Raw genomic sequence first — 23,290 nt, 5'->3', positions numbered from 1 at the left:
CAACATTAGCAGAAGTTGCCCAAAGTGGCGCTAAAGAGCTGAAAAACCACGTAGTTTCGTGTTTGTTGGCTGACAATTCTTTGCTGTTTGTATGCAAGACAAGTTAATGGCCAACGCCCTTCAGACAAAAGTCCTATGCTTTCTCTGTGGAAAATCCACTTTAACTTGGCAAATATTGAAGTGTACAGCATGTGAAGAAAATATAGCATAAAAAGAAGTGTATAAGATAACTAATTCAGCAATATTCTTCTTTCCTCTATCACTTTAACATAGGATGTATTAAAAGGTCCGGCAGTACAGCAAGATTTGCCAAGATTACTTCAAAATATCAGTGCCACAGCCACCAACCAGACAGCAAACATTGCAAGCTCCTCCCAAACTTTACAGCTCATGGTGAACATAATATCCACAGTCTCAAGCGCAAATGTAACAGTGGAGCCTGCCGTGATGCAGGTATGTCTGTCTATATCAGCCAAACATAAAAGAAATTCACTATCAAAAATAATGAAGAGCTGCACACTAGTAGCCAGCCCAATCACATAGCTGCCAACTGTCCCGGATTTCCCGGGACATTCCCGGGACTTGGACTTCATTCCCGGATTTGTGGTGTCCCGGGAAATGTCCCGAATTTGAAGCCGCCGCCACCGCCGCTAGAGGTCGGCGGCCGGCGGAGACATTGTCTCCGCCGGCCGCCATTTTGTTGAAGTTCAGGAAGACGGCTGGGGGGGGCTAGACGAAGCTTCTGCGTCGCCGCCCACCCCCTGCCCCGCTCCGCCTCGGCCCGCCTACCCCCCGCCCCGCTGCCAGTCTGATATGGAAAGGGGCGGGGGTTCTAGGTGGGGGGGAACGCGCGCACCGCTGTGGGACACCTGAGGTGAGTGAGGGGGGGGCACTGGGGACACCTGATGTGAGTGGGGGGGGCACTGGGGACACCTGATGTGAGGGGGGGCACTGGGGACACCTGATGTGAGTGGGGGGGGCACTGGGGACACCTGATGTGAGTGGGGGGGGCACTGGGGACACCTGATGTGAGTGGGGGGGGCACTGGGGACACCTGATGTGAGGGGGGGCACTGGGGACACCTGATGTGAGTGGGGGGGGCACTGGGGACACCTGATGTGAGTGGGGGGGGGGCACTGGGGACACCTGATGTGAGTGGGGGGGGCACTGGGGACACCTGATGTGAGGGGGCACTGGGGACACCTGATGTGAGTGGGGGGGCACTGGGGACACCTGATGTGAGGGGGGGCACTGGGGACACCTGATGTGAGTGGGGGGGGGCACTGGGGACACCTGATGTGAGTGGGGGGGCACTGGGGACTCCTGATGTGAGTGGGGGGGGCACTGGGGACACCTGATGTGAGGGGGGGCACTGGGGACACCTGATGTGAGTGGGGGGGCACTGGGGACACCTGATGTGAGTGGGGGGGGCACTGGGGACACCTGATGTGAGTGGGGGGGGCACTGGGGACACCTGATGTGAGTGGGGGGGGCACTGGGGACACCTGATGTGAGGGGGCACTGGGGACACCTGATGTGAGTGGGGGGGGCACTGGGGACACCTGATGTGAGGGGGGGCACTGGGGACACCTGATGTGAGTGGGGGGGGCACTGGGGACACCTGATGTGAGTGGGGCGGGCACTGGGGACACCTGATGTGAGTGGGGGGGGCACTGGGGACTCCTGATGTGAGTGGGGGGGGCACTGGGGACACCTGATGTGAGGGGGGGGGGCACTGGGGACACCTGATGTGAGTGGGGGGGCACTGGGGACACCTGATGTGAGGGGGGGCTCCGCCGGGGACTCCTGATGTGAGGGGGGGCTCCGCCGGGGACTCCTGATGTGAGGGGGGGCTCCGCCGGGGACTCCTGATGTGAGGGGGGGCTCCGCCGGGGACTCCTGATGTGAGGGGGGCTCCGCCGGGGACTCCTGATGTGAGGGGGGCTCTGCCGGGGACTCCTGATGTTAGGGGGGGCTCCGCCGGGGACTCCTGGTATGAGGGGGAGCTCCGCCGGGGACTCCTGGTGTGAGGGGGGGCTCCGCCGGGGACTCCTGGTGTGAGGGGGGCTCCGCCGGGGACTCCTGATGTGAGGGGGGCTCTGCCGAGGACTCCTGATGTGAGGGGGAGCTCCGCCGGGGACTCCTGATGTGAGGGGGGCTCCGCCGGGGACTCCTGATGTGAGGGGGGCTCCGCCGGGGACTCCTGATGTGAGTGGGAGCTCCGCCAGGGACTCCTGATGTGAGGGGGGGCTCCGCCGGGGACTCCTGGTGTGAGGGGGGGCTCCGCCGGGGACTCCTGATGTGAGGGGGGGCTCTTCCGGGGACTCCTGATGTGAGGGGGGCTCCGCCGGGGACACCTGATGTGAGGGGGGCTCCGCCGGGGACACCTGATGTGAGGGGGGCTCCGCCGGGGACTCCTGATGTGAGGGGGGGCTCCGCCGGGGACTCCTGATGTGAGGGGGTTGCTCCGCCGGGGACACCTGATGTGAGGGGGGGCTCCGCCGGGGACACCTGATGTGAGGGGGGGCTCCGCCGGGGACTCCTGGTGTGAGGGGGGGCTCCGCTGGGGACATCTGATGCAAGGACGGACTCTGCTCGGACATCTGAAGCAAGGACGGACGGCTGGTGGCAGGCGACGTGGCTTGTGACACACTCGGGGCTCCCACTGTTTCTGCATTATGGTGAGTTGAATGATTTCATTTTATATTACAATATAATAATAGAAATAATGCGCTTCAATCATCCTGACACCATAACAACCATGGTGCCGGGATGATTGAAGTGCTAACACCAGGTGTTTGGAGTATCTTTATCTGCTGATTGTTAAACTTTCTAGAATACACATATTTCTATTGTGTAGGATCTGGTGCTGCTGTCCCGTCATTTCCCTCTCTCTCCCCCTCTCTCCCCCTCTCCCCCTCTCCATCCCTCATTCATTTCAGACTCTAACCACACCCTCTAGAGCCACGCCCATTTAAGCCACGCCCACATTTCCGCGTAAACCACGCCCATTTTCGCGTAAACCACGCTTCGCGCGCCGCACTTGTCTATTTTTGCTAGGTCACGCCCGTTGACGAATGCCCCGCCCTCTAATTATTGGACAGCTCCGCCTACAGCCACAAAAGTGTCCCACATTTTTTTTTTACAATGTTGGCAACTATGCAATCACTGTATGTAGAAGAATGTCTTTAGCTTGTCTGCACCCAAGCCACGCCCGTCTGAACATTTCTCACTCCCACAGGCTTAAGCTGAATACACATTATATAATTTTTGTTCAATTTCCTATAGATTTACCTTCAACTATGTAGTGCCAGGGCCTGCCTGATTGCATACAAATTGAAAGTGTTTAGGTCTGACCTCATATTATATGGTTATGGTAAATCTAAAGAAAATTATATAGTGTGTATCCAGCTTTAGTCATAGCCATGACTAAGCCCGTGAGAGGGTGAAACGCATCAGATGGGCGGGGCTTGGGAGGAGACAAGCTGAAACCGTTCTCCTACATATGGTGATTGGGCTGGCAACTGGCGTGCGGCTCCCCATTTTTTTGTTGATAGTCATTTTAAGTAGGCTGGAGTATTGAAGCCCCCAGATTGTTGTATGTTTGTTCTTGAAACAGCGATCTTCATTATTTCTTAGCCCCCCGGTCCCACCAATCGCAACTTGAAGTAGCACGATTTCAAAAGTAGTACTATTTCAGGTGCTATTTGGAAGACATCTGTGTCTTCATGCGCAGAAGTCTATGCAAGTCACACCTGGACTTACAAAAATTAGTGTAAGAACTGCTTCAAAATCAGTGCAACTCCAATGGACACTGATTGGACTGCCTCCATTGTGTACAATAGGGTGTGACTTGTCATGCGATTTGAAACTATTTGAAATAACATGACAAGTCACATCAGTGTGACCGGGGCTTAGGGTCACAGTTAAAGAAATTAATTTCATGTGTTTACTAGACTTAACAGTATTTATCTTCATGGAAGAACATAAACTTTTAGAGGATGTATTAAAAAAAAAAATCAAAAAAATAAAAACTTCTGTAGTGTGTTAGGAAGCATTTTTTTTAACATAACATAACACACACATTTGACTCTTATCAGAGCTCTAATATGAGTGAAACACGTTAAATCTTTGTGATTAACCAGCCCCAACTGTTTGTATTTGGAGAGTCTAAATAAATCAAGATTGAAGGCTTTTACCTGATCAGCGGCTCTTTTTTTGAAAGCTGATAGGTTTGTTCACATTTTGGCCTGCGTTCTTAGCTTAAAGCGGAGCTCCGCCAACAAAAAAAAAAAAGAATGAAAAGTCAGCAGCTACAAATACTACAGCTGCTGACTGTTAAAACAAGGACACTTACCTGTCCAGGGCACCTGCGCCTGCGATGTCCTCACCTGAAGCCGACCTGTCCCTCGGTGGAGGCTCCGGCATCTTAAGTAAGGGAATCAGGAAGTGAAGCCTTGCGGCTTCACAGTCTGGTTCCCTACTGCGCATGCGCGAGTCGCGCAGCGCCTTCTGAGTGGTCCCTGCTGTCTTCTGGGACCTGTGTGTCTCCCAGAAGACAGCAGGGGGGACAAAGGAGGGGCCGGACATTGCGTAGATCTCCGCGGATACTGTGGCAATCTTGTCGGAAGCGGAGCAAATGCCTGTATTATACAGGTATCTGCTCCCTCCTCCCCCCTGAAAGGTGCCAAATGTCCCCGGAGGGGGGGAGGAATCCGGACAGCGGAAGTTCCATTTTTGTGTGGAACTCCGCTTTAATGCAGCAGAGAAAACTCAGTGATTGGAAAATAGGCTGGTCACATGGCTTTGGCAAGTCATGGGGCTGTCTTTATACCTTTTTTTTTTTTCTTTCTTCTATGCAGAAGAATAGTGCTGTGCTGAAATTATTATAAATATGTGCAACGCAATTACACTTAATAATATACCAATTTATACCATTATACTATATACAAAACAACCCTAACAATAAAGTCCTTCATAATATTCATAATAATATTAGTGAAAATCAGTAAAATAAACTGCATAAAAAAAGTCTTTAATCTTCAATGAATGGTGCAATATATTAAATGATGATTTTTCACTGCAGTAAACACCTCTTCTGCCACCACCACATGAATATGGTGAATCTGCTCACCTTGGCAGTGACCTCAAGACTAAAGGAAGTCAGAACAAGCACTATGATATATCAGGAAGGGGATTATTCCACAGCTCTGCCTTTAATGGATACTCAGATATAACTCCACCACTCATTCGTAAGCATCTGATGACGTGGATAAATGGTCACAATGCCCTGACCACTTGATGTGCAGCCTACACTCTGAACTGCCAACCAGCAACTGACCAAATGCTACACATAAAGGGAAACTACAAGGTCCATCATGTCTTACAGCACATCAGGAAGTTGGGCCATTGTGACAATTTTACCTGTCACCTGTGGATGCTTATGAAGGAGTGGAGAAGAAATATCTGAGTATCAATTAAAGGTGGCCATGTGTTAAAAATCCCAATATACAATAATGCTTGTTCTGACTTATAATTTTGAGGTCACTGCCAAGGTGAGCAGATTCACAATATTCAGAGAGGATGGATTAGAACACCTGTCAGTTTTTATTGTTGTCTGTGTCCCGGTTAGGGAGATTTTACCCTTTCTTTGCCCTGTTTACCATTATCATTGAAAGTCAAAGTAAAAGAAAATCACAAATTTGGGGTTGTCCCCAGAAAAGTATTAGAGGAGAAATCTTCAAATGGAGACACTGGTTCTGGTGACCTAGGTGTCCCCATGAGATTCCCTTAATTTTCAGGGATTTCCTCTCGCTTCTTGTTACAGCTATAAGGCAGGAAGTGAAAGGAAATCTCTGCAGTGGGACAAAGATAGCAAAAATAAAGGCTCTATAACCCTCCTTTGCTCTATCCAAAATAATAAAAAAGTGTTGCCTATAGTTCTACTTTAAGGACGTTGTATTATATGCACTTTTATTTTATTGATTCACTGATTTTCACTAATATTATTATGAAGATTATGCTGGACTCTATTGTTATATTGTATATATTGGTATAAATTGGTATATTATTGAGTGTAATGGCGCTGCACTTATAAATATTTCAGATTGTTTATTTGCTGTAGGTGATACAGTGAGTCCTGGAGCAAGGGAGCGAAGGGATCAGCGGAGGGACAGCATGACATGTGCGGACTGCACAGTCACACTGTTAGCTAGCTTTCACTTTAAGAGAAGGGGAGTGGTTCTAGCAGGGGAGGCGCTCAGGAGGAAGAATTAGGAGAAAAGGGGGAAGTGATGTCAGTGGTGAGTGGCGGGGAGTGAAGATTTCCGCCCACCCTCCCTGGTTTACGTGTAATTAGGAAGGGGGCTACGGTGAGGGCCTAGGCAGTGGTTTTGGGTCTGTGAGAAGGAGGAGATGTATGTTATATGGAGATATAACATGGTTGGTACCCATATGTAATATGGGGTTTATCTGGTACCTTCCGGTTACGAGGGGTTAACCAGGAAGGGGTAAAGTTAGGTCACAGCGAAGGTTGGGTACTGTCTCGCTGTCCGGGGTTGCGACTCGAGGCCTAAAGTTTATTGAAGTTTATCGCGGTGACCAGTGGCGTGTGTTCCCCTCCAAGACCCCAAGAGAATACTGAACGGTTATTTAAAAAGTTATTTTAAAATGTTATTTATTTAGTTTTATGTTAATTTTAATAAAAGGCCGTCAAGGCCATTTACTCCAATACCTTGTCAAGTCATTTGTGGGAAGGTTTTTGGAGGGTGGAGAGTACGGTTAAGGGGTAATTCGAGGACTGGGGAATAAGTCCTTCACATGTCATGTACAGAGTTTGCTGGCTGGCTTTTGCACATTTTTACATTTTATTAATAGTGCTATGCTGCCTTCGGAGTTCAGTAGAGCACTAATGTCCATTTGTTAACCACATATCATTAATTTAAGAAATGTTTTTAAAAGATTAACAAGCATTCATTTAATAAATTCCGTATGCTTCAAAATAGTAAAAAAATACCTTTGAAATGACATCCATGCGTTAAAGGTTATTTGAGATTCTAACGGCTGAGTTAAAATTTACTTTAACACTTGCTGTTCGGGCAATTTTTGACATTTTTTACATACATGTAAAAATCAGCATTTTTTTTCAGATATTATATATTTTCTGAAAACAGGGGACCTGAAGAAAAAATGGTATTTTCAAATTTTCAGGAAAAATTACACCTAAGTGCATTTTAGTGCGGACAATATAATACCCAACATTTTGGTAAAATATAAAAGATGATATTGCGCTGGGTAAATAGATACCAAACATATTAGGATTTAAAATTCTGCATGTCTGTGAAATGGCAGCAAAGTACGGTAACTAAAATTGTCCGTAGGCAACACTTTAAAAGCCTTTAAAGTGGTTGTAAACCCTTACAGACCACTTTAACCTACAGGTAAGCCTAGATTAAGGCTTACCTGTAGGTGCTTGAAATATCTCCTAGACTTACATGGTCTAGGAGATATTTGCAGTTCGCCGTACGGCAATTTCTTCTGCACATGCGCCGGAGTTAGAAAGGGCACGCTGTGCCGTTTCTAGCTCGGGTCATGCCGTGACTGGCGGCTCCCGCGCGCATGCAATAAATATATATTTATGACAACACCTCCTCTTGGAACTACATCTCCACCTCCCTATTTCAGATAAACATTCAGGTATCGCCCAGTTTTCAGTTCTTTTGGCAATGCTTTTATACCCTATGAATGTAGCCTATCGATTCTATTGTTGTTGAGTAATTTGAAGCTTTTACAGCTAACTGGTCTTAGCAAAATAATTACGCCAGTTTTTTCTTCTCCTAGAACTTTATAAAAACAGTTGATGTTGTGGTGACCGCATCCAACGCTTGGAGCAGTAATACTAACAGCAACAGTGTAACTATTCTGAATTCTGTTGAGAAATTTGCAGAAAATCTGAACTTCAATGAAACAATCGATTTTAAAAATGATTCTCTCAACAATATTCAGCTTTATGGAAAAGTTGTGACCAATGATGAAAGCTACAACAAGAATTTCTCCTTGCAAAATTTAACTGGAAATGTGTTTATCAATGGGGGCACATTAACAGGCAACTCTACCCAAATAGTTACCATTGCTTACGGAACAATGAAGGACATTTTGCCAAAAAATAACACACAGGTGGTCAACGGTCTGGTTATGTCAACAATCCTTGGTAAGAACTCCAGTACAAACATTGACAGCAGTACATTTAAAATAAATATGAGCTTTACTGAGAGTATTAAATCACTAGAGAATCCAGAATGCGTCTGGTTTGACTTGACTCAGAACATTTGGAGTAGCAGCGGTTGTACCCCCAGTACGGTAGACAATGTGATAGTATGCACATGTAACCATTTGACTTCTTTCTCAATCCTTATGGGATCATCAATTCAAAATGAAAAATTTTTAGAAATCATTACTTACATTGGAGTTGGAATCTCTCTTGCTTGCTTGGTGATTACTCTGCTCATTGAGACCTTAGTGTGGGACTCGGTTATCAAAAACAAGACCTCCTACATACGTCACGTCTGCCTGGTAAATATTGCTGTAACGCTTCTGGTAGCTGATATCTGGTTTATCATTGGAGCGGCACTAGTAGAGAACAATAAAGGATCAGCTGCATGCAAAGCCGCTGCCTTCTTTAGCTTCTTCTTCTACTTGTCTTTGTTTTTCTGGATGCTGACCACAGGACTTATTCTTTTTTATCGCATGGTCTACATCTTGCATGACATGAGTAGGAAGACCATGATGATCATAGCTTTCCTCCTGGGTTATGGTTGTCCACTCCTTATAACCATTATCACTGTGGCTTCAACAGAACCCAGTAAAAGATTTATAAGCAGCAAATTCTGCTGGCTTGACTACAGTGACTCCAGGTCGTTCCTTGCCTTCGTGGTGCCAGCTTTAACCATTGTATTTGTTGACATACTGATCCTGGTGGTGGTCATCTTCAAATTAATGAGGCCTACAATTGGTGAACAATCAGGAAAAGAAGAAAGGAAAACTTTGATTTTGATTGCTAAAACCATGGCAATCCTCACTCCTCTTCTCGGAACCACCTGGGGATTCGGTCTGGGAGTTGTAATTCATCCCGACAACCTAGTGATCAATGGAATATTTGCCGCGCTCAATTCATTTCAGGTAACTGTAATAAAGTACATGCAGTAGTATATATTTAAGAGGTATTTATTACGCCCAAAATATTTGGTTTTGGGTTACCAATCATGTAGTGGCTGCATTAATTTTCTTTTTTTTTCGGGGGGTGGGGTGGGGGGGGTTCCCCTCTGTTTTCATCTGGTGATTAGGCCAGTAACAAAGCCCCTGTATTAGAGAGCCCCCACTCTGGATTAGAGATCAGCAGAGACATTTTCAGACAGTACCACTGTTGGTTTGGAGGAAGTGGAGTGTTAGATGTACCGGCAAATTTAGACATGCTAACAAATTAAAGCCAAACTTCAGCTAACACTTTAAAAGCAGTTACAGCACCAGTTTGAGATAAAGGTTTTACATAAGTAAATAAAAGCTGATCATTGTAAGCACAAAACAACAAACAAGTGCAGCGCTACAATATTGAACATGTGAGAATAAACATGTGAGGTGAACACCTTTGCAGATGTGGAAAAAATATTGATAAAATATCCTATGTGAACACCTATTGCAGATGTGAAAAAATATCAAAAACAATTATTATTGAAATATCTATGAAACAGCAAAAAGTAGTAAATGAAAAAAGTCCATGGACTTTTACTGAACGACATTACTGAACCTGGCAGCAGAGGAGCCCCCTTTTTTCTTTTCCATGCTGAACCATCACTCCTGGATCGTTCCCCCTTGGTAACCGGGAACTTGAGGGATAGTCGTTCCACTCCTGTTCGTGCCTACCATCATCGGTTTGGGTTTACGGCCTACAGATACCACTTGGTTTGGACACCACGGGAGATACCATCCAGTCTGACGTACTGCCATAAGGTACGTGCGTCCTACGGATCTGGTAAGGGTACCCCCTCATTCCTAATAAATTCTAGTATGCTTCTAGATGTTCATCGGCAGCTTCCTATTTGAAGAGACATTCCTCCATTATTTCCACATGAACCTCTACTTTTACTGTTTTTCAATTTGCTGTTCCATATTTTCATAGGACAATTTTTTTATGCTTCATTTTTCACAATATTATTTTTTTTTTTGGTTGAGACATTACTCCCCATATGGACTTTTTTCATTTACTACTTTTTGCTGTTTCATAGATATTTCAATAATAATTGTTTTTGATATTTTTTCACATCTGCAATAGGTGTTCACCTCACATGTTTATTCTCACATGTTCAATATTGTAGCACTGCACTTGTTTGTTGTTTTGTCCTATTGAACGTGGTTTGTTTGTGTGCTAGCTGCTTTTGTTTTTTTTTTTGGGTTTAGCGCAGCATTTTCACTTTCCAGATCATTGTAAGCACCCCTGTCAGTAGTAAATGGTTTTTCTCCTCTAACTGCTACATCTACAGTTGGAGGGTTGGGACAAACCATTTATCACTGACCGGGGTGCTTACTGGGTGGATCACCAGGTGAAAATACAGGAAAGAAAACCTTAAAGCGGAAGTAAAGTCTCCTATAATTTTTTTTTTTTTAGGCCCCCCCAGGTAGGTTATGCCATAATGTTCTAGTATGCACAGCATATTAGAACATTATGGCAGGCTTACCTGTCATATAGTGTCCTCTAGTGTAGTGCTGGGACTGATCCGGCGGGCCCCCGGCACTTCCATCTTCGCCTGGTCTACCTTCTGGTTCCCGTGCCTTTGGCCACTTGATAGACCAGGTTGCAATTACGCCACCCCCCGCCCATGTGCACGGGAGTCACATCACTGTGGCACAGATCGGGGGCTGATCGGGGCTGTAAATGGTCGCTGAGCTGCGCATGCGCGGCTCAGTGCACATGACAACTGACAGGCAGAAGGATGCATTTATGCCAGAAGAGACCGGTGAGGTCTCTTCTGGCATAAATACACTGCCTGTCAGCCAGTAAACAAATGCAGCCAACACATCTAAGAATTGGTAAGCTGCAATATATTAAATGTTTGCTTTTGGGTTTAATACCATTTTAATATATTTAAAATAAGTATAATATACACTGTAAACTGTAAATATCTGCAATTCATAAACTATAGAACACTTTGTGAAGCACTGTGTAAATATGTAAGAAAAATATTATGAGGCTGATTTATTACAATATATATATAATATATATATAATATATATAGAATATATACATGATTCAATGCAGCTGGTCCGCACTGATGCAGTAAATGTACAGTGCACGGATGGAAAATGGTTAAATTGGCAGCAAATGAAAGTTCCCTGCTGCCTATTTCTGTTTGTAAACACAGCAACTGGGGAGTCCCTCATCTATACTACATCCTACATGGAGATGGGGGACCTTAAAAAAACAGCATGGAATTCTCTCTAAAAATACATGGATGCCAAGAGGGATCCCAAGCAAAAAAAACCCCACAATGACAAAAATGGCGTGAGTTCCCCTGGAATGTTGATAAGGACAAAGGCCTCTTCCCCACAACACTGGCCTGGTGGTTGTGAGGGTCTGTGAGCAGGGGGTTATCAAAATCTAGGTGTCCATTTTAACAATAAGGGGACCTCCAGATACCAGTCTCCGTATGTGAATAAGTAAGGGGTAAGTAGTACCTCTACTCATTCACTAAGATATTAGACCGTAAACGTACATTAATAACACCCGATGCCTGACCAAAAAACCAAATCCTGTCAACTGCCGACATAAACTGCGTTTTAAATTTTTTTTTTTTAATTTAAGGGCTTATCAAAAAGTGTCAGTGTGTTTATTTCTTTGTTTTTTGGGGATTTTTTTTGTGAATGATCAGGGGTACTCTTTACTCCTTCACATGGAAGGATTGGTATCCGTGTGACCCCTTATTCTTAAGTGCTTGCCAACCGCCGCATGAACATTTACGTCGGCAGAATGGCACGGACAGGCAAATGGGCGTACAGGTACGTCCCTTTAAATTTGCCACCGTGTGGTCGCGTGCACACAAGCTCCGTGAGCGTGATCGCGGGTCCCACGGACTCTATGTCCTCGGAGATACCCGCGATCGTCTCACGGAGAGAAAGAACGGGGAAATGCTGATGTAAACAAGCATCTCCCCGTTCTGCCTCGTGACACTGACACTGATCACCGCTCCCTGTGATCGGGAGCGGTGATCAGTGTCGTGTCACACATAGCCCATCCCCCCCACAGTTAGAATCACTCCCTAGGACACACTTAACCCCTACAGCGCCCCTAGTGGTTAACCCCTTCACTGCCAGTCACATTTACACAGTAATCAGTGCATTTTAATCGCACTGATCGCTGTATAAATGTAAATGGTCCCAAAATAGCGCCAAAAGTGTCTGATGTGTCCGCCATAATGTCGCAGTCTTGATAAAGATTGCCGCCATTACTAATAAAAAAAAATTATTAACAAAAATGCCATAAAACTATCCCCTATTTTGTAGACGCTATAACTTTTGCGCAAACCAATCAATAAACGCTTATTGCGATTTTTTTTTTTACCAAACATTTGCAGAAGAATACGTATCGGCCTAAACTGAGGAAAAAAATATGTTTTTTTTTAATATATTTTTGGGGGATATTTATTATAGCAAAAAGTACAAAATATTGTCTTTTTTTTCAAAATTGTCGGTCTTTTTTTGTTTATAGCGCAAAAAATAAAAACCGCAGAGATTATCAAATACCACCAAAAGAAAGCTCTATTTGTGGGAAAAAAAGGTCGTCAACTTTGTTTGGGAGCATCATCGCATGACCGCGCAATTGTCAGTTAAAGCGACGCTGTGCCGAATCACTAAAGACGCTCTGGTCTTTGGGCAGCCAAATGGTCCACGGCTGAAGTGGTTAAAGGGGGCTTCCAGATTCTGATAAGTGGGCCTCCACAACCACTGGTCCAGCATTGTAGAGAGCATGTCCTTGTCCTTATTAAGCACTTGCCACTTGCCCACATTGTACAGCGGGCTAACTCAGAGTGAGTTAGTGTCAGATTGCCCACTGCACTATTACTATATACAGAGGGTAAAATAAGTGCTGAACATATGACCATTTTTCTAGCTAAATATATTTCTAAATTTGCTGTTGACATGAAATTTTCACCACATGTTGGTAACAACCCATGCAATCCATACATACAAAGAAACCAAAACAAATAAGTTATTATGTTTCCTGGTTCTTGCTTGGCGGGCTTTCTTGGGTCCAACCCACTGGTCCTATATGGTATAAAAGGAGGGCAGGTGTCAGATTCAATGGGCGAGTAGGTGTGCCTATCACCTGACATGTCATCGTTACCGGAGACTGTCCACACAGTCTTCTGCTGAAACCGGAGCACCTATAGATAAAACAGCCTCTATGAATACGGGATCACTGAGAGCTACAGACTGCCCAAAGACACCAATACTGGAAATCTGCCATAATAGACTCTATCCTATTCAATATGCTGAGGCAGTCATCAGACCTGAGTTAGGGATTAGGGATGTTAGGAAAAGATGGTTACTGTTATCTGGAATGACCAAGTTTTTCAGTAAAGCTTTTGAAACTTTGTCCTTGCCTGGTCTGAAGTTACTCAAGGGGTGTAATACAAGTAACCGGCGCACATAGTCTACAGCTTGGGTCAGTTAAACACATTGGGGTATAAAGACAGCAGTACAAGAGTTCATGCAGTACAAAAAACAGCAAGTGGTTACCAAGGGTAACAAAGGTATCACATGCAGCCTGTCGTAAGTGTGTACATGTGACTGGTGGGAGAGCTTCTTGCAGGAGGAATTGGCACTCTTTCTATGAGCGGTTCATCTCCCAAAGCAATGGGAGCAGATCAGCACCACAGAGGTCCTCAGCCTGTACACAGGTACAGAAGAGAGAGAATTAAGTGAAGTGCACGCATGGAGTCCACGCGAGGTGGACCCCATACCATTACTGGGAGTGATGTAGCATTGGTACACTGGACAGGTGTAGAGGGCATTGGCTCTGCATACCCCTACTAAATGCAACAGTGACCATGGTGATGTTTATTAACACCAAGAGAGTTAGAGTTCAGTTGTCTGTTCAAGCGAAGGTACCTGATGTGTAACGCAGGGGCCCTATCCAAGGTGCCTAGTGTAGCCCAGAAGAATCCACCCCTGGGTAGACCTCCTATATGACCCACACCTGGTGCCAAATGAGGAGGGAAACATGGAGGAAGCTCCACCCACCTACTACCCCCCCCCCCCCCCAACTTACAAACCAAACTGTCTTCACTATGTGCTACATATATCTGCAGTAATCATATACATGAATAAAATAACGCAGAACTCTTACATATGCTTTGTTTTTTTTTGTTTTTTTTTTATCCAGGGTTTATTCATTTTGATATCAACTGTGCTGCTGGACCAAAAGGCAAGTATAAACTTATTATAAGGAACAGAAGACCTGCCATCAGCATCAAGTGTAATTCTGGCCAAAGAAGTCAAATTAATATTACAGGATTTGGCTGATTTTGACTGCCCACCAGACACCCCCCGGCCGACACTCCTTGGGAGAAAAAACAATAATTTAGGTGTAATGGCAAAGGTTGAAGAAAGACTCCAAGTTTAACCCCTCACAGCTCCAGGCAAAACAGAGTCTTCTGGACAACTATTGCCAATGTTGTGCCACATGGGGGGGGGGGGATCCTTCTTGACCCCAAAGGAGTCCAGTCAGATCAGTTTTCTTAATCAAACACCCCTATATTATACTAATTATAACTATGGATACCATCACTTATAAGAAAAGTATCTTGTTCTAGCTAATTTTGCCATAGTTCCCTCCCACAAACCTCCCTATTTTGTGTACAACTGATGTCCCCTTGTCATTTGTACTGTATTTGCACCATATTAACAAGTAAAACATGGCTCAGAAGACCCCACAACAGTTCCCCGGTAATAGAGCTAAAGCATTCCCCACATAGAGGGAGCTCTTGTTTAACCACTTCAGCCCTGGAAGATTTGGCTGCTGACTGACCAGGCCATTTTTTGCGATTCGGCACTGCGTCGCTTTAATTGACAATTATGCTCTCGTGTAATGCTGCACCTGAACAAAATTGACGTCCTTTTTTTCCCACAAATAGAGCTGTCTTTTGGTGGTATTTGATCATCTCTGTGGTTTTTATTTTAAAAGAGTGAACATTTTGAAAAAAAACACAATATTTTGTACTTTTTGCTATAATAAATATCCCCATTTAAAAAAAAAAAACACATTTTTTTCTCAGTTAAGGTCGATATGTATTCTTCTACATATTTTTGGTAATAAAAATCGCAATAAGCGTATATTGATTGGTTTGCGCAAAAGTTATAGCGTCTACAAAATAGGGGATAGATTTATAGCAATTTTATTATTATTTTTTTTTTTTTACTAGTAATGGCGGCAATCTGCGATTTTTAGCGGGACTGCAACATTATGGCGGACACATTGGATACTTTTGACACATTTTTGGGACTATTGGCATTTATACAGCAATCAGTGCTATAAAAAGGCACTGAGTACTGTAAAAATGTCACTGGCAGGGAAGGGGTTAACACTAGGGGGCGATCAAGGGGTAATTGTTTTCCCTGTGTGTGTTTCTAACTGTAGGGGGAGGGGACTGACCTAGGAGAAATGACAGATCATGGTTCCTAGCTATTAGGAACACACGATCTGTCTCTCCTCGCAGAACAGAACAGGGATTTGTGTGTTTACACAAAAACATCCCTGTTCTGCCTCTCTTGCCTGTGATTACTCGCGGCCAGCTGGTCACGACCATTGGCACCCCGCGATGCAGCCTCTGGCAGCACATGCCTGCTATCCCGCTTAAAGGGATCGACGTATAGCTACGACTCTTCGCGGAATTGTGGCGACCTGCCGCAGTATAATGACGGCGGCTGGTGGGCAAGCAGTTAAAGGAAATAAGGTATCTTGCATGTAACATCATGAAGTTGGTTTGAGAACAAAAAGTGTACAAAACAAAAAGAGTGCAGGAGTCAGGGGTGTGTAATGCACAGTGTAGGGGTAAGGAGAGTGCAAAATCCCCCCACAAGCAATACTCCCTTCCACTTTACCACTCCCTCCTCTCCAAAAAAAGCACAAATTTGCACTCTCGCCCCTCCCCCCAGTACAAATCCTCTCTCCCCCTCCCAGAGCAAATCCTCCCACGCAAATCTCCTCGCAACACAAAGTTCTCCCCAGGACCCCTCTCAGAATAAATCCTCTTCCACCGCCCACAACATCACCCCCCAATCCCTGTTTTAGCGCAGATCCCCCTCCTCTCAGCGTAAAGCCTTTCTCCAATTCCAGCACAAATCATCTCCCCCAAATCCCCCCTACCAGCACAACTCCTCATCTTGGTACAAACACTCCACCCCAAAATCCCCTCCCAGCACAAATCCTCTCCCTACTTGTAGCACAGAACCACCCCACCCCTCCATCCCAGCACAAACCCTTCTTTCTCCTCTTCAAAACCCTCCAGGACAAATCCTTCCCAGCAAAAACCTTCTCTCCACTTTTAGCACAGATCCTCACTTCCAAGTCCTCCCTTATCTCCCCTATCTCCATTTCGAGCCCCCCCATCACTGTGATCCCCTGTCATTATGCTCCCCCTTGTCACTGTGCCGCCCTCACTCTGCACCCCTGTCACTGTGCCTGCCCATTGCTGTCCTTTACTGTTTTAAGAAGGAGGCTAGAGGGAATATAAAGAAAGAGCTGCTATGCTAATTTTCTGGTGTTATTGCCTCTTTTTAGCATATTGTGCAAAAATTCATGAAGCATCAGCAAAATGTTTTATTAGTTCTAAAATGCGCATCTTTTGCATTGTGGCGCATTGAATGCACCAAATTTAAAAAAAAATACAGGCAGTTCGTATGTTATGAAAGTGGAACTAATTATGACCAACTCTCCTTTGGCATATAGAGAGAAACTGGCGCAGGTAGTGTGTCTCATGTGCATTTTAGCATGCATCAAATTAAAGTACAAGTTCTAGAGAGGTATGTGGATTTAGAGCATTCTGCACCACTTTTAGAACACGAGAGACACTTTTTCAAAATCTGTCTGCACCAGACTTTGTCCAGTAGCAGCAATATCCAGCAAATTGTCCAGCGTTACAGATTTTTTTTAGCATTCTAAGGCTGGTCATACATTATACAATTTTGTTGTTTAATTTTCCTTTAGATTTAACAAAACCACATAATATGAGGTCAAAGCTAAACACTTACAAATTGCATGCAATCAGGCAGGCCCTTGTACTACATAGTTAAAGGTAAATCTAAAGGAAATTGAACAAGAAAATTGTATAATGTGTGGCCAGCCTAAATTCCTCCATCTCTGAACAGATCATTAATGAATCAGATAGATTAGATGTTTACCACTCTGGATGTATAATTATTCTTTCTACATTTGTTTTTAGGTGCGAAAGGCGGTAAGAAGCAGCATAACGTCTTCCTACTTCAGAACGCTCAGGTCCAAGGGGCAGGTGAGTTTCCCCCATAATATACATTGGGACTGAACATGAAAGTATAACTAAGGTCCCTTTCACACTTGTGCAACCTAAAAGTCATGCAATTTTGCCGTGATTTTACTGTGATTTTTTTTGCCGCAATTTTTGCCACGATTTTCTGTAAATATGAGGTCTATGGACCTCAGATCGCATCACACTTGGACCAAAGTAGTACAGGGACTACTTTGAAGTCCCTGAGACTTCAAGTCGCACAGATATGAATGGTACTCATTGGAAAACATGGGGAACGGCTTGTCATGTGACTTTGGAGTCCCAAGTCGCAGGACAAGTGGCACAAGTGTGAAAGGGGCCTAAAGGCAACCTTCTTTTCTTTTTCTTTTTTTCTTTTGGACAGAGTGGAGAGGGATTAGAGCACCTGCCACTTTTAGATTCCCACTCCTCTATTTGTCCTGCTTACCATTATCACTGAGAAAGAAAACCACACATTGTGGGTTGTACCCAGAACAGAAACAGAGAACATTTTACATTGGGGACACTAGTTCTGGTGGCAACCAAGAATACACTTCCTTTAAAGTGACCCTTTTAGACATTTTAAAACTTAACAGAACTTTCAGTTTAAATCAGCTAAAAACATTCCAAAAGGAATGCAGTATGTACAGTTTGTTTCCTTAAAAATGTGTAACAACCTGAATAAAAAAAGCTTGCCCCTGACAGCTTGTTTGGTCCTCTGAGTGGAAGCAGTGGTCTCTCTGCAACGGTCTAATATGTCCCCTACCGAGTCAGAGATAGAGTTCTCCAGTCACCTGGGGGGATGACGACATATTCTTTATTGTTTGCATTAAATGTTTAAGCACATTCAATTAGGGTTGTCTGCTTTTTTGCCTTGGTTTGGCTCTCTACACATTTTATTTTCTTTTTTATTTGCGAAAGCAAAATTCTCTTTTAATAACGCTATTCTCCAGGAACTCTAGTACCAAGACCTATTTGGAACTGCAGTTACCTTCCCCCCCCCCAGCCGCCAATCAGCATTTGTCTGCCCTAAATGTGATTGATAGTTGTGAGCAAACAACTCCAGTTCTTAAGTGGGGTACACACTATAAGAAAATCAGGCGAACGATCGTTAAATTTTTCCTCATTGTTTCACAGCAAATCGGAACCGATGAAGAAAAATTCGGATGAACATTTTGATAGGCTTTTTTTTGTTGTTTTATTGTTTCTGATCATGCGCAGTCTTTCGTTTCTGATTTTTCTCATAAGAAAATCCTACGAAAACAGTACACATTAAACAAAATTTGTTTGTTCTGTTCCTGTACGAGAAACATTTTGGAACTTGTCCCTTTGGAAATTTTCACTCAGAACGCCAGAATCCGCTTGTAATAAAGTTATCGACACTATGCAAAAATCGTTCCTTGGATGGAAATTTATATATAAATAGTGATAGCGCTGCTCATAACTTATGTCTAATAGGTGTCTACAAACATAGTGCCATACCATTTATAAAGAATAAAACGACGGATTCGCCCTGGGACTTTAAATGAAGTGGGTACCGTTTCCGCCAGTAAACATATCAGTAGTAAATACAGTATATGGTTTATTCAAGTCAAATTGTTTACATGCATAGGTAACACCAACAGTTGCCAATCAAAAAAAGATATATAAACAATAAATATTGGTACATGGATGTAATAGCAGTCATAATACATGGGCATCATACTACCCCACTAGTTCATGAGATCCAGCTCGCTCTTCAGGGGTGGATGTGTGTAACAATGTACCACTGAGCTTGACCATGGCTACAGGTGTGCGGCTCCAAGATAGCGGCAGAAGATGCCTCACCCGGGAGCTGAGGGGGCGGAGTCAGATGGGGCCCCACCAGGGGCCAAATGGAGAGCAGGCATGGCATGGGTGTAGTGAACTCTTCAATGAGAATACACACAGCTGTGGAGGTTGCCTGCTGTGTTTCACTACTCTTATACTCAAGATATTCACCACACTCAGCCTATTCTCTTTATGGACTAACAAGCTCCCTAGGGTTACATCACTACACCCATGCCATGCCTGCTCTCCGTTTGGCCCCTGGTGGGGCCCCATCTGACTTTGCCCCCTCAGCTCCCGGGTGAGGCATCTACTGCAGCTATCTTGGAGCTGCACACCTGTAGCCATGGTCAAGCTCAGTGGTACATTGTTACACACATCCACCCCTGAAGAGCGAGCTGGATCTCGCGAAACTAGTCGGGTAGTGCGATGCCTGTGTACTATGACTGCTATTACATCCATGTACCAATATTTCTTGTTTATATATCTTTTTTTGATTGGCAACTGTTGGTGTTATCTATGCATGTAAACAATTTTACTTGAATAAACCATATACTGTATTTACTACTGATATGTTTACTGGCGGGAAACGGTACCCACTTTATTTAAAGTCCCAGGGCGAATCCGTTGTTTTATTATATGTTATAGGGATGGAAGTGTGTTACTGGGGACACCAGACCTTTCCTTTTTCTTTATACCATTTATAAAGTGTCAGTGCCAATATGATCCTCCAGATGAAACCACGAGGGTGGTGGCGTAATGCGTAGAGGTGGAGCCAGGCGGTGATATCTACATGCTATAAGTGAGATTTCCTGGACTTGTTTGTTTATGCTGTCTTTGATCATAATAAATGTGAGTGCAATTTTTTGAAGCTGGGGTGATGAGGTTTATTCAGAATAACACCCAGGTACTGCACTATTGTAAGCATTCTTGTCTTTCATTCTTGTCATTTTGGAGCTGCTGGTGACCAATGTGGGGCGACTTTCAAAGGGAATCACACTCTGTTCAGAGCGTGTTTGACCCTTATAGGGTCTAAAAAGGAGGTGAGCTTGCATTGAACCTGGTGAAGAGAGCAAAAGTCATGGAGTAGAAATTGTTGTGAGGCACATTTTCCATGGCGAAGTTTGTTGTGCACCTGTCTACAACAAGACATCCATTCATTCATTTGTTTTTTATTTATTATGGACTCTTTATGAATTTTGCATCAATTATTTGCACCTATTGGAAAATCTGTATATATTGGCACTGACACTTTATTACCATATTTATTGGCGTATAACACGCACCCCAAGTTTAGGAGGGAATTTTAAGGAAAAAAACTTACATTTAAATGCCCATCAATGCAGCCTTGTCGGTGTCCACCTGTAGCCTTGCCGGTGTCCACCTGTAGCCTTGCCGGTGTCCACCTGTAGCCTTGCCGGTGTCCACCTGTAGCCTTGCCGGTGTCCACCTGTAGCCTTGCCGGTGTCCACCTGTAGCCTTGTCGGTGTCCACCTGTAGCCTTGTCGGTGTCCACCTGTAGCCTTGTCGGTGTCCACCTGTAGCCTTGTCGGTGTCCACCTGTAGCCTTGTCGGTGTCCACCTGTAGCCTTGTCGGTGTCCACCTGTAGCCTTGTCGGTGTCCACCTGTAGCCTTGTCGGTGTCCACCTGTAGCCTTGTCGGTGTCCACCTGTAGCCTTGTCGGTGTCCACCTGTAGCCTTGTCGGTGTCCATCTGTAGCCTTGTCAGTGCCCATCTGCAGCCTTGTCAGTGTCAGTGTAGCCTTGTCAGTGTCCATCTGTAGCCTTGTCCATCATTGCAGCCTTGCCCCTGTGTCATTTGCAGACTTGTCAGTACACTGCCGTTTAAAAACGGCGCCGCCGTTCTCGGCGGCTCTCGGACGCTTTCTCTGGGGCTTTCGGCCGTTATCGTCGGCTTTTGGATGCACTCGGCTGCTCTTGGTGGCTTTCGGCCGTTCTCGGCAGCTTTTGGTCGCACTCGGCCGCTCTTGGTGGCTTTCACTAGCTCACGCGGGACCGCTGAAAGCCGCTGAGAATGGGCGAAAGCGGACGAAAGTTCTTACTAGATGGTAGATGGATACACACAGCTGTGGAGGTTGCCTGCTGTGTTTTACTACTCTTATACTCAAGATATTCACCACACTCAGCCTATACTCTTTATGGACTAACGAGGTCTCTAGGGTTAAATCACTACACCCACGCCATGCCTGCTCTCCGTTTGGCCCCTGGTGGGGTCCCATCTGACTCCGCCCCCTCAGCTCCCGGGTGAGAATGGGCGAAAGCCGCCGAGAACCACCAAGAACAGCCGAAAGCCGCCGAAATCGGCCAAAAGGCTCACAATCGGCGGGGGATCGGCGTATAACACGCACCCACAATTTTCCCCTGATTTTAAGGGGAAAAAAGTTCGTGTTATACGCCAATAAATATGGTAATTGTATGGCACTATGTTTGTAGACACCTATTAGACATAAGTTATGAGCAGCGCTATCACATTTTATAAATAAATTTTGCTGTTGATGTGGGAACACATAAGTGATAGCAGCAGCACCCCTTTTTTGTTTTATTTGTTTTATTTGTTTTCTGGTTAACGTTATTTGATCATTGGTCAAATAATTTTGTACATACCACTAGGTGGCAGAGCGCAACTGCTTGATTGTTTCCTTGGTCGTAAGGCTGCTATCACGTTGGAGGCGTCGGCGGTAAAATGCCGCCATTCTTAGTGGTGCTTTACCGTTGTTTTTGCGGAGGTTTTCGGCCGCTAGCAGGGCGCTTTGAACCCCCCGCTAATGGCCGAAAAAGGGTTGAATCCACACGCAAAGCACCGAACCACTGGTGCTTTGCCAGCGGTTCGGCGCCGCTGCCCATTGATTTAAATGGGCAGGGGCGCTTTAGAAGCGGTGTATATACCTCTCCTACAGCGCTGCAAAGATGTGGCTTGCAGGACTTTTTTTACCGTCCTGCCAGGGCACCGCTCCAGTGTAAAAGCACTCGGGCTTTCACACTGGAGTGAGAGGAGAGGCTCTTTACAGTCGCCACGCAGGAGCTATTTTTAGCGCTATAGAGCCTGTAAACGGCTTCAGTGTGAAAGCAGCCTAAATGTTCGCCAATTTTCCTATAGTGTGTACTGTACGAGCCTTTAGACAGGACATATTGATGCATTAACACTTCAAATGCAACTTAAATATGCACCCTAATAACCACAAAGAATTTAAATCCATTCTGTGTGTGTCAAATGCCTTGTAAAAGTAATGGTGGCACCACCATGCTAAACAAAGCCTGTATAGAGAGCAGAGATTTGGGAGGGGCCCAACAACTCCACCCACTACAAGCTGCTTGCAGAAAACTACAGGAGGAGGCGGAGACAAGACCAATCACCCTGCATAAAGAGAGAGAGCAGCAGTGACTGGTTTTTATTACAGGAAGCTCCTACAGAGAGGCAAAGTGTCACACTGGATTACTTCACAGATCTGGAAGAGATATACAAAGCACACCAAGATTCAAATAAGAGTACACGTGTCCCTTGTATTTAGACATTGGAGGTAATTTACAAACGCTGGAACAGACAGAATCTGGAGTAGCTGTGCATAGAAACAAATCCGCTTCCAATTTCAGCTTGTTCAGTTAAGCTATTAAAAGATGAAAGCTAAAAGCTGATTGGTTGTCATGCAGAGCTGCTCCAGATTCTGGCTGCTCTGGTCTTAGTAAATTCCCTTCAATATTGGTGTATCCCGGAATGCAGGTTTACCTCTTCAGAATTGCATTTAGATTTCTGATAAACTGTTTGTTTTACCTTCACAGACAACATCTACAGATTCATCGGGAACGTCAAAGCCAAAGAAAAGGAAGAACGCCTTTAAGACAGGATTTTTTGGCAAAAGAGGTGTGTTTGGAAAATGTGCAGATTTACAGCCAAATTTTACCTTATTTCACAT

General features: G+C 44.9%; 1 protein-coding gene across 4 annotated transcripts in view; it reads left to right on the top strand.

The window, feature by feature from the left end:
* Positions 1–23,290, top strand: part of LOC141139297 (adhesion G protein-coupled receptor F5-like) — a 343,899-nt gene that overhangs the window by 303,500 nt on the left and 17,109 nt on the right. For all 4 annotated transcript variants that reach the window (XM_073625269.1, XM_073625266.1, XM_073625268.1 and 1 more), the window contains 5 exons: positions 274–453; positions 7,840–9,177; positions 14,435–14,476; positions 17,493–17,558; positions 23,157–23,238. In XM_073625269.1, coding sequence (XP_073481370.1) covers positions 274–453; positions 7,840–9,177; positions 14,435–14,476; positions 17,493–17,558; positions 23,157–23,238 — 1,708 coding nt within the window. The remainder of the gene's footprint in view (positions 1–273; positions 454–7,839; positions 9,178–14,434; positions 14,477–17,492; positions 17,559–23,156; positions 23,239–23,290) is intronic.

This window comes from Aquarana catesbeiana, linkage group LG04 (assembly GCF_042186555.1).
Source record: "Aquarana catesbeiana isolate 2022-GZ linkage group LG04, ASM4218655v1, whole genome shotgun sequence".
Taxonomy (NCBI): Eukaryota; Metazoa; Chordata; class Amphibia; order Anura; family Ranidae; genus Aquarana; species Aquarana catesbeiana.
Note: the sequence above shows the minus strand (reverse complement) of the source record. Positions and strands in the feature narration are given on the sequence as shown.